Genomic DNA, 14,267 nt, shown 5'->3' on the forward strand with positions numbered 1-14,267 from the left:
ACATCGTTTTACAAATATCCATTAGAAATTTAGACGCTATTCCGCCGTGGTGTCCGATTGTTCAAGATCGATTGGGAGCATACATATTTTCGTTAACGGACGTTTATATTCTGAAGAGGCGGTTTTTACAGTGACGACGCGTGTCAAACCATCGGCGCCCGGGTGACATTGCGTTACTTTCGCGAGTTCCCATTTACATGGGGGAAGGAGCGCATTTCGCAAGAGTACAATTTGTCCAACTCGAATCTCGGCCTTTTCAACTCGCTTCCATTTTCCGCGCTGCTGTAGCGTATTAACGTAATCGTCATGTCACCGCCTCCAAAAGCGCTCTGTAAGCTGCCGCACGAGCTGCCAGCGCGTAAGTCGGTTTTCTCGCACTTCAAATATGGAGGGCTCGGGAGCGGCCGTAATTGCGGAGCCAATTAAAAAATGACCCGGGGTTAGCGGGTCGTAGTCAGTTGCATCGTCGCTGAGAGGGGCTAGAGGCCGCGAATTTAGACAAGCCTCGACATTGCACAGTACGGTAGAGAATTCTTCATATGTAAGAGTATGAGACCCTATGACTCGCCGGAGATGGTGCTTGACACTTCGAACTCCGGCTTCCCAGATACCGCCAAAATGCGGAGCCGAAGGGGGAATGAAGTGCCAGGAAATGCTGTCAGCGGCTGTTTTATTAAAAAAACTCGGGTCTCGCAATGCCGATCGAAATGCGGCGGTGAGCTCGCGATCGGCGCCCACGAATGTCGTGCCGTTATCTGAGTAGACGGACGTAGGAAGACCGCGTCGCGAGCAGAATCTGGAGAAGGCTCCGAGGAATGCCGCCGTTGAGTAGCCGTCGACGAGCTCGAGGTGAATGGCTCGAGTGGCCATGCAGATAAATATGGCAATGTACGCCTTGCGTGACGTCCTTCCGCGCCCGGCCATTGAACGCGTTAGAACTGGTCCGGCATAATCCACTCCGCAATGCACAAACGCACGCTCTGGAGAATTGACGCGGACCTTTGGCAAATTTCCCATCAGTTGCATTGGAATCGTTGCTCGCTCCCGAGTGCAGATAACGCAACGATGAATTACGGTTTTGGTGATCGGTCTCGCTCGTAAGACCCAGTAGTCGCGTCGGAGAGTCGCAAGCGTGAGTTGAAGACCGGCGTGCATGGTTTTAATGTGAATGTGATGAATCAATAGCTGAACGATAGGATGCGCGGCTAAAATTATGGGGTGTTTTGCGGTGAACGCGATGGTAGCGTGTGCCAGCCGCCCGCCAACACGAATTATTTTGGCATGGTCCAGAAACGGATTGAGCGAGGCCAGTGGGCTTTTAGACGCGACTGGTTGATCATTTAGCAGAGCCTTTCGTTCGTGAGGGAAAAGCTGTGCTTGAATGTATCGGAGCCAAAACTCCGTTGCGATTTGACATTCGCGAGCATGAATCGCCGCCTTATATTGCTCGACGCTATCGTGAACATCGGGTTTCCGTCGCGTTCTTGTCACGAATCGCATTATGTATGCTGTAATTCGAATGAGACGAGGCCATGAAGAATATCGCGTTGCTAATTCCCACGAATTTTGACACGCGACAAAAACCGAAACTGTTTCATTTTTGCTTTCGAACGGTGTATCGAGGTGAGTCGAGTGGATTGGCTGCGGCCACTCCGCTGCGAGGTGCCGAAGCCACGGTGGTCCTGACCACCAGAGCGGATGTGACGAGAGCGAATGACCCGGGATTCCGCGAGACGCGCAATCGGCGGGATTATCATCGGTTGTCACGTGTCTCCATGAGGCGTTCGGAATTCGCGTTTGAACTTCGGATACGCGATTCGCGACGAACGTCTTCCATCTGGAGGGGTGTTGGGTCACCCACGCAAGGACCACGGTAGAGTCTGTCCAGCAATAACATGGAGCAGTTGAGAGAGAGAGAGTTGTTCTGACGAATACTAATAAACGAGTGAGTAGCACTGCGGCTTGTAGTTCGAGTCTCGGGATACTGAGAGGAGTCAGCGGCGCGACTTTAGATTTCCCGATAAGCAGCTGAGTGGTCACGACGCCGGACTTAGACACCAGCCTGAGGTAGACCACAGCAGCATATGCTTGCGCGGATGCGTCGGCGAAGCCGTGCAATTCGCATTGCTCAGTTTGAGCTTCGTGCTGAACCCAGCGAGGCAATGAAAGTCCGTGTAGCTCTGAGAGGGAAAATTGAATACGCTCCCATTGAATTAAGAGATCGGGAGGGAGAACATCGTCCCAGTCAAGTTTAGATTGCCACAATGTTTGAATAAACATTTTTGCTGTGACTGTGACTGGTGTGCTCCACCCGAGAGGGTCAAAGAGCTTTGAGATGGTGGATAGAATTGATCGTTTGGTTGTAGACGGAGCCGAATCAAAAGAGACTTTAAATTGAAATACATCAGTGGATGGACTCCAGATGATGCCCAAGATCTTTAGGCTTTCGTCGGATTGCAACGTTTTGTCGCACGCGATGCCGTGATCTTCAACGCTGATATCGTCCAGCAGCTCCGCTGAATTGCTCGACCACTTTCTTAGTTCGAACTTGCCTTGTCGCAGCAGTGAACAGACTTGAGTGCGAATCTGCTTTAGGCGCGGCACGCTTTCGGCGCCGAACAGGACATCATCCACGTATACGTTTTCGGATAATACCGACGCGGCGAGTGGAAACGCGGCGCCGTCGTCCGCAACCAGCTGTCGTATCACGCGCAGAGCTAGAAAAGGAGCGCACGCGGTGCCGTACGTGACGGTCGAGAGCCGATATGTTAGCACAGGATTGTTGGGTTCAGGGTTCCAAAGAATACGTTGGTAATCGATATCTCGCGGATCGATTTGAATCTGCCGATACATTTTTGTGATATCAGCCGCGTAAACGTATCGAAATAGCCGCCAACGTAGGATGACAGCCGACAAGTCTGCTTGCAATTTTGGGCCTGCGAGGAGATGGTCGTTGAGCGAGGTTGCGTTGGAAGTTTGACATGACGCGTTGAAAACTACTCTAAGGTGCGTCGTCGCGCTGCCATCCCGAATAACGGCGTGATGCGGTATATACACGGTTTGAGATGAGTCGTTCGCTTCTGTCACCCGGTGCATGTGATTCAACGATTCATAATCGCACAAAAATTGTGAGTACTCGATTTTCAATTCGGGTCGCACCGAAAGACGACGATGAAGCGCTCTGAGTAACCGTTCCGCGGTGGCTCGTGAGTTGCCAATTTCGATCGGAGGGCCACGCTTAAACGGCAACCGTACAATATATCGTCCATCAGGGCCGCGAGAATGCGTGTTGGCGAAATGATCCTCGCATTGCTGCTCTTCCGGTGTGAGCGGCGGTTTACGCGAAACTTCCTCTATCTCCCAGAATCGCCGGATGTCGCGATCCAGAGTGTCAGTACTGGCGCAATGCCGAACGCTGATCACGTGACCCGGAGGAGCGGGATCGGAGGTTGGACCTGACAATATCCATCCAAAGATAGTTGCTTGCGCAGCTGGTTGACCAGGTGCGCCTTTAATTACTTTGTCGAGAAGCATTTCGCTATAGAGGTCCGCTCCGATTATCGCATCAATAGGTTCGGCGCTAAAGGGAGTCGGATCAGCGAGCGCGAGATGAGCTAGATGAGTCCACTCATGATGATTTCGCGGTTGTGATGGCGAATATTTCGTTAATGACTTTAGAATTGACGCCGTTGTCGCGAGCGCCGATGCTGATCCGTTGATCGGAGCGACCTGAATCTGAGCGGCGTAACGGCTTTTACCGATATTTACTCCACCGACGGCAGAGATTTCGAGAGGCATGCTGAAGCGGCGCAACCGGAGCGTTTGCGTGAGACGTTCACTTATGAATGTGATTTCGGAGCCTTGATCAAGGAGTGCTCGTACCGCGAGCTTGCGATTCGCCGGAGATATTACATTAACGCGCGCGGTCGCGAGCAATACGCGCTTTCGCGCAGCGAACGGCAGAGTTGAGCATAGAGCGGAAACGTGATCGTTGTTTTTATTTTCGGCGGAGATGTCTGAGTTGGTCGTTAAACTTAAACTAGTCGCATTTGAGGAAGGAGAGGCCGAGTCATTATGAAGCATGGAATGATGTCTATTTTGCCATGTACGGCATGAATATCGGCTGGGACACGCTTGAGCAGCGTGTTTGTAACTCAAGCAGTTGAGGCATCTGTTTGCTTGTTTAATGACTTCCATTCTTTGAGTCGGCGTCTTCTTTAAAAATTGCGGACACCGATTAATGAAATGAGACGCGGCACAGAGGGGGCACGCTGGACTCGAAGCGGTTGCAGACGCGCTCGTTACTCTGGCTGTACGGGCGTGCTTCGAAGAACCTTGAGGGGTCAATTCCTCAAGAGCGCGAACACGCGTCTCAAGGAACTTGTCAAGGGCTTCGTATGTCGGAACGCTCGCGTCGTCGCCCGTTTTAAGCCTCCACGCCTTCCTGGTTGCGTGATCGAGTCGTTGAGTCACGCTGTACACCAGCAAGTCACTGAGTATCTCGTCATTAGATCGATTCAAGTTTCTCAATGACGCGATTGACCGATTGGCTCTGTCACGAAGTTCGTTCAATTCGAGCGCGGACTCGCGACCGACCGACGGAAGGTTGAAGAGCGCGGATGCGTGTACTTCGACGAGCCGTCGCGTATTATCGTAGCGTGACACCAGCGTTTTCCACGCTATTTCAAAGTTAGCCGCGGTGACTTGAATTGACTTTATCGTGTCAAGCGCACGACCGCTAAGACTGGATGCAAGAAAATGCATCCTTGAGAATGCAGTGAGGTCATTGTTCTGTATGATGAGAGACGTGAATCGATCTCGGAAATTCTCCCATTCATCAAGATTCCCGGAAAACGGGGGAAGCCTGATCGGAGGAAGATGATTCAAGGAAAAGGACGCTTTTTCGAATGTACTTATCGAATGTAATGGTGACGATGATGCTGGTACTGGTGGCTCCAGTTCCTCGAGGCAGGTGGCCATGTAATCGAGCGTGGTTTCGTAGACCTCCTGGTTTAGCTCGAGCTGCAATTCCCTGAAGTACGTTAGGGTGGCTCGGTTTTCTTCCGGGACGGTTTGTAGCAATCGGGCATGCCTGGCGAGGCATGTCGCCCAAGTGTCCTTTAGCGTTGTCATCCGCTGTCGGATCATGGCCGGCGTGTAGTTGTTTTTTCGTATCTTCTTGAAGTTAGATAGCGAACTTCCTATTGTTTGAAGGGCGGTTATTTGCTGGTCGAGAAGTTCGTTCATGTTGTCGTCCTCGATGTTGCTTCAGAATGCACGGTTGCGGTCGTCTTTCGTCTCTGCCGTCGACCAGGCCACTCGAGAATTCTCCACTGAATCACCACGAATCCGGCTCGAAGGACCACAATTTTATGTTCAAGAGCGAACACGTTGAACAGAGCGCCGGTGTCACTCAGAGAGAGCGCGTGGCATTCGAGGCGAAATGAGTTGAACTGAGCTTGATATCTGGTGTGACGAAACGAAATGCCCGCCCCGCGAGAGTGCGACTGTTTTCGGAGGAGCGTGTGAAAGACGGGAGTCATGCATGTGAGAGAGCGAGAGCGTCTGCGAAGTGCGAACGTGAAAGCGAGAAAGCGGGATTAGTGTAGGAGCAGGTGATCTTGATAAATTTCGACGAATTGGTATAAGTTTGAGTCTTAGTCGTCTTTATTATACATGACAGTGCACACTGGATCACTGAGGTCTCGTTGCACTTAGATTGTGACTCCAAACAACGATAAATCCTACAAAATTCTTTCAATCCTGCTACGCCTGCTTTATGTTTCCGTCGTAATAATCACGTAAACCGCGAGTATTTCGCTGTGCTCGAGCAATCCTGGCACGAAGTTCGTTAGTCACTCGCGGTTTCTTAATTTCTATCACCGTTTCCGCGAAATCACTACTCAATCGCTCGTGCGTCTCGCTCGCATGAAGTCTCGACCGAATCTGGATATCGGCAGCTATCGAAAAGCTGCGGCGTTCCCGAATCTGTCCTTAAGGGAGAGGGAATAGCGTATGGGCTTGTAATGTCCACGCGGGAATCACGTGAGAAAAGTATTCGCGCTTGTTGTCGCGTAAATCATGCGAACGAGCGGCTGTCGAACACGAGTACGCCTGCCTGAATTTATCGAGGAATGCCGACCTCAGCATAATATCAAACATTATACAAATAGGCAACTCTTACAATAATATTCATCGGCGATCACCGAGGCGTGCTGTTAGAGAGCAAAACGCGTGGATCGAGCGTGTGCGATACCACATCATCAACGTGCACGAGAACTATATATAAATGATACATGATCGCATAGTGTACGATCCTTAACAGTACTTTTAATTTAAAGAACTTCAGAAATAATATTGTAATGTGATATCAAGTAATGAAAGCTAAATAGTAACGTGGACTTCCACACCACCTTTGAGGTTCCACGATTGGCGCGTTAGGTTTTTTGAAGTGGACCTTCGCCTAGAGCCATATTATACTTCAAAGATAATATTTAAATTCAAAAGATTACAAGTATTAAAAATTTGTGATAAAAATTGTGTGGATATATTATTAAATGTATTCAGTATTTTACGTTTCTATTTACTACTTTATTTATTAATTTGATTAATAAATAGAAATAGTAATCTTAGTAACAAATGTAATATAACAAAGTATGCACAGCTTTCCCCGGTAAAAACTATTCTAATAATTTTTTATAAAATTTCTCGTTTATAGAATTTAACATTCCTGGTTACAGTTTTTCTCATAATTTTTATACGAATAGGAACATTTTTCAGAAATACGTAGAAATAATACTTAGAAAGTCTACATCTCTTATTGTTAGAACTTTTCATACACGTACATTCTGAAGTATTCTGAGATTTCTCATCTCACAGTTTTAAAAAAATACTTTTAACTTTTTTACATTTTATAACGTTTCATAAAAAATTATACAGATGTTCGGAAAAATTATACGAAAAAAATATGAGAAAAATTTTCACCAGGGGCCTGTACGTGTCACTCGGTCCTGCGAGATCGCGTTCGCGCGCTCAACCGAAGCAGCTGTCATCTAGGAAACGTTTAGCAAATTAGCAAGCTCAGTCGGTACGGCATCTACGTACGGTAAAAGGCTGGACAACCATTAACGAACACCCTGTATATATATATATATATATATATATATATATATATATTGTACCATTCAGCTTTTGCCAAGAAGCGGGACTTGGTTTACAAAAACTCCTTAATTCCATTCATTCTTCCACACTTTCCCTACTCTCGCTCTACCCTACTTCATTCATTTCTTTTGCCATATTTTCTAGAGACATTGAGTTTCTTCCCAGCAAACACAGAAAATAATAGTTATATAATTTGTGTGTGTCACGTTATATAACGAATTTTTACATTCTAGCAATATTATAGTTATGTAAAATTGAATTCTTGATATTACAACATCACAACTTATAACAGTCATATAACTGCCATTTATTAGGTTTATATAACAAACATTTTATTTTAATAATATAACTGTTATAAAACTGAATTATTAATATGACTCGTGTATAACAAATATGATACAACTGTTATGTAACTGTTATTTTTCTTATGAGTGGGAAATTACAACTAACATGGACATTACATGTAACGCGCATGTTATATTGCGTGTTACTCCCGATTTTATTCTATTAACATTGCTATTATGCAACTGTGTTTGCTGGGTTCATGCGCATGTGTCTACTTTATATATATTCTCTTATATATTGCGATCGCACTCACGAGCGTGGTGCAACTACGTTAATTGCTCATAACGCTAGTTAGGTAGCAAAGATGTTCGCAAAGTTGCTCACATCAAATGCGCGAAATTAGACGATACGATTGGGCGCCAGGCACGAGCGAGCGTGCCACTCTTAGATCAAAACGTTACCGATCTCCCGATTCATGCCGGAAAAAGAAACGCGAAAATACTCTACTTCGTCACGGGCAATAACGGGCTCTCTTAACTGGTAGCTCGGCCACGGAATTGGCAGAGAGGGTGGTTTGCTGCGAGATGGTGGAGGAGAGCGAGGGAGCTTAAAGAGAACACATCAATTTAATAGAGAAAGTAACAATGTATTTCGGCCGCGATCTAACACTACTCACAAGGTTCTGACGAGGTCTCGCGACCCGGGCGCGGTCGGAAAATACCACGCGGTCGTCGGTACGAGCTCACCGAACGGAGAGAGTCAAAATTCTATTCTAATTAGCGGCGGACAACACGCCGTGCACACTCGAAACTCTACACACGCACTCTCAGTTCACAAAAAATTAGGTGGCAATTCGGTGCGAAATATGCGGTCGGAAATACTCGACCGCCAAGCACAAACACATACAAACGCTACTACAGACGACACACAAGAATATTACACAATTAGCGCGACTATGGTGTCGGCGACGCTCTCAATAAACGGAACCGAAGGAATCAAGACGCAACTTGATCGGATGAGGCGTACACCCAAGGACTTTGATTCTGTCCATGGGGAAATTTTCCAAACTGAGAAGTTACCACTTTCTACATACTCGCAGTTCATGGTTAATGAAACGACTAGAGCTTATTGGTCGTTACGTTAATCATGAACTGTAAGTATGTAGAAAGATAGCGACTTCTTAGTTTGGAAAATTTCCCCATGGACAGAATCAAAGTCCTTGGGTGTACGGCGGCGGAGCACGCAATCACAGGCATGTTCTACTTCCGGCGAAAAATCTTACAGCGAACGTGAAGTCTAATTGCAATGATCACGCGCGCGTCTCATCCGATCGGCGAAATCGGCGGCTTTACAACAGTTTCGTTCGTCTCATCACGACGCTGCCTTGGCTCGAACAAGAGGGGTCGTCCTCGAATCGTAGCGGCTCCAGTCGTCCCAGCTCGTGACGATCCGGCTGACGATTCACAGTAAAGTGATCGATAGCGCGAGGAAATTCGGCAGGCGGCGCAGGATCTCTCGCCCCACGCACGGGGACTCGTCGCGCCCGTTATTGGTTCCGCCTGAGTACGCGGTCCTCGCGACCCTCTAATCAGGCTGTCGCGCTGCGGCGCGCAATTCGAGGTAGGTCGGTATCTTCGGGCAGCTCGCGACTCTTCTCGTGGTTTTCCCGAGGCCGGACGGCCATCCGTACGGGCACTTCGGTATCCGGTGCCTCCGCGCTCGGGACTAAGTCAGGAACGTTCTCTCGCAGCTCCTCTCGGGTCTCCTCCGCGATGATCTGCGTGGAGTGTCGACGTCCCCTACGGACCTTCCCTCTTTGCGGCCTGCAATTTCAGCGGCCTTACTGTTGCGTACAGGCGCGACGATAAGAGAACGTAATTAAATGAAGAGAGATCACCTGTCGTGCGCGCTACTACGATCCTGCGCACGGTCCGGAAGATTTCAAGTGGCGGTGGGTCCTCCTTCTCTCAGTCTTCTTGCCGGGTGAGACTCCGTCGATACAAATAATGAGTATCCGCTAGCCGCTGATCCGCAAAACGCCGCTAAAATTAACGGACGGCCACACGCACACAAAACAAAGACGCGAAATTATAAGCGCACGCGCCGACACGTCCGTCTCCGAGCCGAGAGGACGTAGAGCCGCAGCGTGCGCTCCTCAGCCGGATATTACGATCCCTGTGACGGACAGCCAAACGGGATGTCACGTCACAATATATACGCGCCTCTCCATTCGAATACTGTACACAAAAAACAAAAATAACAGGTAACATAGAATACATATTGAACTAACAAATAAATAAGAAATACATAACATAACAATTACATAAAATACATAGAACATGTCACAAACATAGCACACATCCAATATACCTATCGACACCCCTCCTCTTACTTCTCCCTTTCCTCTTCTGCCATCCTACTTTTATACTTCTCCTTTTCCCTCCAGAATTTAACACCTTCTCTTTCCTTTCATCTAAACTATCGCTTTCTGACTTACTTATCCTTTCCTCCACGCTTTCTCCTAATTCCTTAAACCAGTCTTTTGTTATTTTGCATTCTCCCGTAAAATGCGCTAAACTATCTTTTCCCATCTTGCAGAATACGCAATTTCTTTCTTTCTCTTTTAACCAATATTTATTCTCTACCTCCATATTCCCACATCTCAATCTCATCAACGCTCTTATTCCTTCTCCATTTTTCCTTTTTCTCACTTCGCTTTCCTCCAAGTAACTAGGTGTCCTGCTCCTATCCATGAACATTTTATATTTCTTTTTATATTTAGCCTCTCTAATTCTACGCTCCTCCTCCTGTCGTTGTACATCCCTCTCTCTTTCCCTTAGTTCTTTAATTAAATCCCTCTCTATCCCTGGCATACCATCTATCGCTACAATCCCCCAGCCATTTCTATTATAATATTTTTCCCTCTCTCTTCCATATAAATCTTTCCATCCATCCTTTTTTTTCCAACCAGCACACTTTTACCCATCTCTCCTCTCTCATCTCTTCAATCTTTTCTTCATATCTTCTCGCTCTAATACCCCATTCTACTTTTCGCTTGTCCAACCCTAATTCTCGCGTAATCAAATATCTTGATGTACAGAAATCTATTTTAAACATCCATCTTATATAATCTAGTGAGATCTTCTCTAATTCCTTTCTTTCCTCCCACCCCCATAATTCCACCCCATAGGACATTACACTCTCCACCAAATACTTAAACAACATCCATTTCTTTATGAAATCCTCCCTACAGATCCTTTCTCCTAATCCCCATACCCCATGCCAATCTTCCTTTTCTCCTTAATTCCTTTACATGATAATCATAATCTCCTCTCCTATTAAAATTGAAACCAAGATATTTGAATGTTTGCACCTCCTTGATTTCTTTCTTTCCCCATTCCCATTTCCTTTTCTTTTCCCTTCCATCTTTATTGAACACCATCATTTTCTATTTATCTGTATTCAGCTTTAAATTCCTCTCTCTTAAAAACCCTCCTAAAGTTCCCATCATGTCACCCATAGCCTCCCTATTTTTTGCTAGTAATACTAAATCGTCCGCATATGCCAACATCCATACTCTATCTTTTCCTAACTTCAGTCCCCCTATTCCTCTTTTCTCAAACCATTCATCCAAATCCGCAATATATAAATTAAAAAGCGTCGGACTCAGAACACACCCCTGCCTTACACCCTTCTTTGTCTTGAACTCTTCCGATAATCCTTCGTCCTAATTGCTGCTCTTGTGTCTCTATAAATTTCCTTCAACCTCTCTATTAGTCCTCCATTGATGTTTTTCTTCTCCAAAGTTTCCCATAGTTTCTTTCTGTTAACATTGTCAAAAGCCGAGCTCAAATCAGCAAAAAAGCATACACTTTTTTCCCTTTTTCTCTCTCTCTGGATCAGGTGACTGAGAACAAAAATATTGTCCGTGGTCTCTCTACCCTTCCTAAAGCCACCTTGGCTCTCAGGCACTAAAGTCCCACGCTCAATCTTCTCCTCCAACCTTTTCCTCAGTACTTCCGCGTAAATCTTATACGCCGAACATAGCAACGATATCACTCTATAATTCTCCATTTTCTCAGTGTCTCCTTTCTTATATATCGTTGCTATGACACTTTTCTTCCAGTTCTCCGGAATTCCGCTGCCTTTCCATATACACGTCAGCAAATCCGCTAACCTTCTCTTCACTTTTTCTCCTCCATATTTCCACGCCTTCATTGGAATTCCGTCGAACCCTGCTGCCTTTCTTTTCTCCAATCTCTTTAGTGCTCTCTCTATCTTTTCTATCTTCAGTCCCTGTTCTGCTTGTTCCATGTCCACCTCATCGTGATAATTTTTATACATTGGTCTGGGACACCCTGTATAATAGCAATGTTGACGTAATAAAGGTAAAACACGCAATATAGCGTGTTCGTTACATGTAACGTCCATGTTAGTTATAATTTCCCATTTATAGAACATTTCATTATATCAACGTAACATGTAACTAAGGGAAAACATTGCTGTTATAGATAGGCAATATTGCAATTATATACCAATAACCTAATTCGTCACTTTGTTACATTGATGCAATGTAGCTATTATGTAAAGCTTTAGTGTTGTTATATTGTTGCAATGATGCTATTTTATCAATCTCACTTAACCTAATTTGCTTTTTGCACACCCAGCAAACGAGAAATGATTAGATTGGATAAATCCATATGAATCATGTTTCTGAATCCGCGAAAAAATATTGAATTTTATAGAAACTGAACACATTGAATCCGTTTCCTATATCTCTAATTAAATATAATTCATTGCATTTTTTTTACGTAAATCATTCAAATAGAACCTACGTGAGTAAAACAATATTTTTGTAATATTTTCAAAAACAATTTTTGCAAAAAAAAATCAATTTCTTAGGATTTTTTCGGAAATTTTCAAGCGGTCACCCATCCAAGTCGCGACTCCGGTGAACGTTGTTTGACCTCCGTGATCGCTGCGAACTGATCTCTCATGATGACCTGTGAATACTTTATACTGATATGTGTATATAATTGTTAGATCAGGTCAATATACGTTATCGAAAAAATAAAATATGTATAATTAAAGCATATTATTTATATAAATAAATATAAAATTATAGTTTTTTACTAATTTCGCAAATGTAAAATAGCATCTGAAATAACTTTTCTGTTATTTGTTTAAAAAAGAAAGCAATTAGAAAATATATATCAATATAATACAATAATTAAATCAAATATAAAAAAATTTTTATTAAAAAACCAATTAAAAAATATTGTTTGCTCATTGGGATGTAGATCAAGGTTTCTTCATATATGGACCTATTTTGTCTATCAATATAAATATTTATGTTTCTCAACAATACATGATGCACACAGGACTACAGGACCGCATGCCTTTTTCTAGACGTCGTGAAGTCAATATTTGAAGGACGTCTGCAGACGTCTATGCAAAGTCGACTTGCAGTCAACTCCGAAAGCCTGACTTAGAAAAGTCGATTTACAATTGACATATGAATGGTGCTGTTAGGGTAGTTAAATATAATTCATTGCATTGTACATTGAATATGATACAGAATTACAGATTCAAACGAATAGACTCACGTTCATTGCATTGAATATTGAATATGATATCAAAAGCAGATAACCAATCCACAATTACGGATTCAAATAAATAGGTCGCACGTTTTACTTTTATGTATATTGAATAAGATACAGAAAGCAAATAGCCAATCCGTAATTATTGATTCAAATAGATTACGGATAGAAAACGAATTCAAAAAATCCAAAAACTGGATTTGATTTTGTTCTATTTAATAATCCTAAATATTTTTCAATTATTTCTCTTTGCTGGGCATTTTAATCCCAGAAAAGTTTTCGAATTAATTCTAAGCAAAAGCAAATCAAACAATTCGTTTGCTTTTACAGAGAATTAATCCAAAGATCTTTTCTGGGATAAGAATATGCAAGACACATTTCTAGAAAATTATGTTTTAACAAGGAAAGAAAAAAAAATTATAAATCTTAAATTTATTGCTTCATTAATTCTCCATGGAAGCACATAATAAATATGACTGCAAAAGTGAGTTGTTTCTAGATAGATAGACTAATTTTACGATGGTTTTCATTAAGAATCTCTAATGAGAAGATCAAGCCATAAAGATTATAGTATTTCATAAGTATATATTTCAAACAGTATATACAAAATATAAACGAGTTTTTTTAGTAATTCTAATATTAAACAAACCTTTAAGCACATTAAAAATTCCTGAATTTGTTTAGTTTTCTTAATTATAGCATTAACAGCTTTATTTAAACTTCACATTTTTAACGCTTTACACTTTAACCTATGTGAGTCAAAATCTTAATAAAAAGCATATTCAACAAAAGAAAGGTACTCGACTCATTGTCTTATGATTATAATGGTTATCTATAAAATCTTACACACAGACAATCAGAAAACTAGTTATAGCTACGACAAGAGTGGTAAAGATTCACATTTGCAAAAGCAAAATTTGCTCTTACCTAAAAAGTGATATCTTAAACTTAAGAAAGGCAGGAAAGTAAAAACAAATTTATTTATTAGTATTTGGTTTTATAAACATCTTGCAATTTATGTGTTCTTGCACAGAACATATTATTTTATTGTAAAAACACTTTGAAATCTGTTACATTACAAGAGAGTAAATTAATTTCACAACATACTAAAATATATTTCTAAACACATGGAAACCGATAGTACATGTATTATACATCAGTTACAGCACAAATACTAATCATAACGATGGTTGAAGGGCATTCGAAGGGAATCCGAATGCA

At 43.4% G+C, this 14,267-nt stretch overlaps 1 protein-coding gene across 1 annotated transcript; it reads right to left on the minus strand.

The window, feature by feature from the left end:
• Nucleotides 1-309: 309 nt before the first annotated feature.
• On the minus strand, nucleotides 310-5,247 carry LOC113003833. Its single transcript, XM_026135027.2, has one exon. It carries the CDS (start codon nucleotides 5,245-5,247, stop codon nucleotides 310-312), a length of 4,938 nt encoding a protein of 1,645 aa, XP_025990812.2.
• Nucleotides 5,248-14,267: the final 9,020 nt, after the last annotated feature.

The sequence above is a fragment of the Solenopsis invicta genome, chromosome 14 (assembly GCF_016802725.1).
Source record: "Solenopsis invicta isolate M01_SB chromosome 14, UNIL_Sinv_3.0, whole genome shotgun sequence".
In the NCBI taxonomy this organism is placed as follows: Eukaryota; Metazoa; Arthropoda; class Insecta; order Hymenoptera; family Formicidae; genus Solenopsis; species Solenopsis invicta.